Source organism: Myotis davidii, unplaced genomic scaffold, assembly GCF_000327345.1.
Source record: "Myotis davidii unplaced genomic scaffold, ASM32734v1 scaffold497, whole genome shotgun sequence".
NCBI lineage: Eukaryota > Metazoa > Chordata > Mammalia > Chiroptera > Vespertilionidae > Myotis > Myotis davidii.
This window is the reverse complement of record NW_006288434.1, coordinates 3,975,283-3,980,380: the sequence shown is the minus strand read 5'-3', so window position 1 is coordinate 3,980,380 and position 5,098 is coordinate 3,975,283. Positions and strand designations below refer to the sequence as shown.

The 5,098-nt window shown below is 45.1% G+C and overlaps 1 protein-coding gene across 3 annotated transcripts in view; it reads right to left on the bottom strand.

Annotated features, from left to right (window-relative positions):
• Positions 1-5,098, bottom strand: part of SNX31 (sorting nexin 31) — a 35,338-nt gene that overhangs the window by 15,255 nt on the left and 14,985 nt on the right. For all 3 annotated transcript variants that reach the window (XM_006760287.2, XM_006760288.2, XM_006760289.2), the window contains exons 6-8: positions 4,694-4,763; positions 3,843-3,935; positions 2,705-2,908 (exon numbers count right to left, since the gene is read on the bottom strand). In XM_006760287.2, the coding sequence (XP_006760350.1) occupies positions 2,705-2,908; positions 3,843-3,935; positions 4,694-4,763 (367 nt within the window). The remainder of the gene's footprint in view (positions 1-2,704; positions 2,909-3,842; positions 3,936-4,693; positions 4,764-5,098) is intronic.

Sequence of the window (5,098 nt, the reverse complement as noted above, 5' to 3'; positions counted from 1 at the left end):
CCAGGGGTGGTAGGGATGGGGGGGATAGAGAGGTAACAGGTAAAGGGTGTGGGTTTCTTCCTGAGGGGATGAAAGTGTCTAAAATCGATTGTGGTGATGGTGGTACAAGCCTGTGAATATAAGAAATGCCATTAAATTGTACATTTTATGTGAACTGTATAGTATGTGACTTACATCTCAATAAAGTTATTACAAAGGGAGAGAATGACTGTGTGGTATTGATGGAGGGAGAGAGACATAGGTCAGTGGAAGAGAATAGAGAACCCAGAAATAGACCCACACAAATATGCCCAACTGTTTTTTGACAAAGATATAAAAGTAATTCAATTGTGGAAAGATAGCCTTTCCAACAAATGGTCCTGGAGCAACTGGACTCCCAGCAGCAAGAAAAGGAACCTTGTTCTATGATCGACACTCTATACAAAAATTAACTCAAAATGGATTACAGACTTAAATGTATAACCTATAATTACAAAACTTTTAGGAATAAACTCTAGGTAAAAAACTTCAGGATCTGAGTTTGGCAAAGAGGTCTTAGACTTGACACTGAAAACTAAATCTATAAAAGGAAAAACTGATCAATTAGACTCCATCAAAATGAAAAACTTTTGTTCCGCCAAAGACCTGTTATTAAGAGGACAGAAAAGAACTACAGAGGAAGTATATGTAAACCACATATATTCAACAAAGGAATAATAGTTAGAATTTATTAAGTGCTCTCAAAATTCAACAGTAAAACAATCCTATATAATAAAAGCCTAACATGCTAAGTGTCAGGTCATCCAGTCGGTCGTTCAACCAATCAAAGGGTAATATGCTAATGATATGCTAAGGCTGCTCAACCGCTTGCTATGATGTGCACTGACCACCAGGGGGCAGACGCTCCGACTGGTAGGTTAGCTTGCTGCTGGGGTCCAGCTGATCAGGACTGAGCAAGGTGGGTTGGACACACCCTGGAGGCCTCCCAAGGTCCCTCCCCAGCTGGCCACCCTCCCGCATCCCTCCCTGGCCCTGATCATGCACCGGTGGGGTCCCTTGGCCTGGCCTGCACCCTCTTGCAATCTGGGACCCTTCAAGGGATGTTGGAGAGCCGGTTTTGGCCCGATACTGCAGGCCAGGCCAAGGGACCCCACTGGTGCACGAATTTATGCACTGGGGCTCTAGTCCAATTAGAAAATGGGAAAAAGATATGAAAACAAGATACACAGATGGCAAATAACCACATGAAGAGATGCTCAACATCACTAGCCTTGAGGGAAATGCAAATTGAAACCACAATGAAACACCATTACACACTTATCAGAATAATTAAAATAAAAAATAGTGACAGTGCCAAATGTTGATGAGGATGCAGATAAACTACATTACTTACACATTGCTGGTGGGGATGTAAATTGGTACAAGCAGCCACTCTTGAAAACAATTTGGCACTTTCTTAAAGAAACTAAACATGCAACTTCCATATGACACAGCAATTGCACTCCTGGGCATTTATACCAGAGAAATAAAGACTTGTGATCAGACAATAACCTATATAGGAATATTTATAGGAGCTTTATCATTGCAGCTAAAAACTGGAAACAACCAATACCTTCATTGGATGAATGGCTAACCAGGAGGTCAGGGCACATGTCCGGGTTGCAGGCTCAATCCCCACTGGGGGACGTGCAGGAGGCAGCTGATCAATGATTCTCTCTCATCATTGATGTTTCTCTCCCTCTCCCTTCCTCTCTGAAATTAATAATATATATATATATAAAATTATTAAAGGGGGAAGTGCCCACAAAAATAGGGGGTGGGGGGAAAAGGAGGGAGATGTCAAATATTATGCCGGGTCAGAAATTCCCTTGGATTCTGTGGATTTAATAACTGGGTGCCATGGCTGCTCTACTAGAGTTTGTCCTCTACTAATTAACCTCAGTTTCCATTTAATTCACTGAGTTTTTCTAAGAATTTAATTAATAGACGTGGCAATGCCCCGCATAGCTCCCGGTACAAAGTAGGCACCCACCGAACCTGATCACCGGGGTTTCTCTAGGGAGGAGATGGTAGTGTAGGTCTGATGGATACCAGGGATCCTTAAGTACCACTCACTGCTCAGCATCCACTTTCCACGGGAGAGGTCTTGTCAGGGCTAAGTACATGTTCAGTGCTCCATGCATGAGAGCTGTTACTTCTATTGCTGTTGTCACTGCAGCCACCCTGCAAGCAGCGGGAAGCCTGGTGTTGGAAGGTGGGAGGCTGGGTGTCTCTGCTGCTCTGGGTGGGGAACTTGTACCGGCGATAAATACGATTGACCACCGGGGGATGCCTACTGTGGCTCAGATGCTCCTTCACTTGAGGAACTGATTCAAATGGCAGACCTGTCTCCGTGTCAACTGTGTCATCCAGCAACAATAGGATTTTGCCCTTGCTGGTTCGGCTCAGTGGATAGAGTGCGGGCCTGGGGACTGAGGGGTCTTGGGTTCAATTCCGGTCAAGGGCACATACCTCCAGCCAGGGATGGAGGCCACCACTCGATGTGTCTCTCTCACATCGATGTTTCTCTGTCTATCTCTGTCCCCCTCCCTTCCACTCTCTCTCTAAAAATCAATGGAAAATGTCCTCTGGTGAGGATTAACGACAACAAAATATCAGAAACAACAGTGTCTTCAGTCATGAGTGGAAACGTGAAGCCCTGGGTGAGGCAGTGCCAGATACTCACCAGGAAGGTGACCTGCCAGCACTTGACTCTGCTCATCGGGAAGACGACATGCTGGGTCTGGCTGCCAGGCAGGGTGACGCAGCAGCTGATCTCGTTATTGCCCACGGAAAGCACAGCCCCGCAGCCCGGCTCCGGGTAGTCACAGGTACAAGGGTCCAGCTGCACGCAGCCATAGTGCCGCACCTCCCGGGACAGCTCCAGAAACTGCTCCAAAGGGAGGTGAGGGGAGGGAGGAGGAAGCAAAAGGCCACTTGAAACAGAGGCAAACCTTGTGTGAGAAGCAATGGCCATCCTAGCAGGACACATGCAAATGAGGAGCGTGAGGGTGTCTTTTTCTTTTGGACGATGGGGAGGAGGACAATGCCTTGTGTGATCGCTGGCAGCGAGGCCGGGGAAGGTCATGGTGCGTCCTGCCAGGGCAGGGACCACTTCTGCCTCGTCCACCATGTGTCCCTGCTCCCGTTACAGAGCTCAGGAATGGCAAGAATGAAAATATTCGATGCCTGAATGGTGAATGAGGAAGAGCAACTCGGCTGAGAAGACATAATTCTATCTCAGCAAGATAAGCAAACAGTGTAATTTAAAATATCGTCTTTTTGAGGGAGGGCTAGAAGGGGTCAAGGGGGGGCGGGCAGAGAAAGGGATACATGTAATACTTTCAACAATAAAGACTTAGCCCCACTGGTGTGGCTCAGCGGTTGAGCATCAATCCAGGAACCAAGAGGTCACTAGTTTGATTCCCAGTCAGGGCACATGCCTGGGTTTCAGGTTCAATCCCCAGTAGGGGGCGTGCAGGAGGCAGCTGATCGATGTTTCTCTCTCATCAATGTTTCTATCTCTTTGGCCCTCTCCCTCCCTCTCTCTAAAAAATCAATAAAAAAAATATATTTTTTAAATGTTGAGGGTCTGTATAAATTAACTTGATAAAGGACTCACAGTATATTGTCTGTATTTTTCAAAATCTTTAAACAAAAAGCCTTTCTTAATTTTATAATCAGAAAAATCAATAAAAGTGTTCTCATTTTGTAAGGCTGTCTTCAGTGCTTGGTGGGCTTATAAATTCTAGAAACAGCCCCGGTCCGCTAGGTTTCTTTAAGTCCCTCCAAGGGGATGTCTTTTGGTGCAGCATTTGGTTCACCTTTGTTTGGTTGCCTTCTTCCTGGAGAGCCTCTAGTTTCTGCCTCTGTGCCTGTGTGGGTTTGGCCCATCCTCCCTGAATGTCCTGGATGGCCTTAGAACAACACAAATTGCAAAATTAGCAAACTTAGAAGAAATGAATTCATCTGACAAAAACATACTCCTGTATGAAAGGCTAGAAAAACAGACCCAACTATACCCAGTATGTTTTAAAAGGTTACTTTTTAAATTAGTAGAAAGAGATTGTTGGGTGGTTTGGGGACAACTGGGAACACTTGGAAAAGAAAGTAAAGTTAGCTCTTGCCCCACACCCCCCATTCAAATAAATCCAGTGTAAAGATCTAAGTGTTAAAACCACAAAAGAATCAGAAAAAAAAAATAAAGGTGAATATTTTCTATCTGATCTTGAGGTAGGGATAGCTTTTTAAGATACAAAGACAAAATGTCATAATGAAGGAATATATCATACGTGAAAATATAAAAGTTCTGCCTATAAAAACCACCTAAAACAAAACCAACAAGTAAATGTCAAACCAGGGAAAGTGAGTGCCCTATATGAGGCAAAGAGTTAATATTATATGTCAAACCAGGAAAAGTGAGTGCACTATATGAGGCAGAGTGTTAATATTATTTATAGAAAGCTATAGAACAATGTAAACCTCCTTAGTAGGAAAATGGACAGAAGATATAGCAATTGACAGAAGGAATTTATATATATATATTTCTCTAGGGAGGAGATGGCAGTGTAGGTCTGATGGAGGTAGAATTCTTATCTACAATTTTTTTTTCTAACGGTTTAAACCCAAGTGGCCTATAATACGTGGTGTTCTGATGGTGCCTGGTTACCCTCACCTGCATGTAGATCAGATTCACAGCTGCTCTGCAGTCCATCAGCATGGAGTCGAGGGATGGGTCCAAGTACCTGCACGATTCAGGAGCATTATGTTAATTCACAGGACACGGTTCACAGGCTCCCCTGGGCGCCTGCGTGCTCTCCGGAGCAATGGCCCTCTTCCTTCTGAACTAAGACCCCTTTCCTGACGAAGCCCCACCCCTGACTTGCCTAGCTTTTCGTTTGTCCCTCCACCTCTTCTGTTCCCTATTTTCTTTATCCTGTAAGCTCTTGCCTGGTGGGCACTGAGAGCGAAGGTGCAAAAATATAAAACTTCAGGGGAATGGCCCACGTCCCTGTTCACACACAGCCCCACTGCGGGTCGCCAAGTCCTGCCTGAGTGGTCTCCACCCTCAATACCCGGC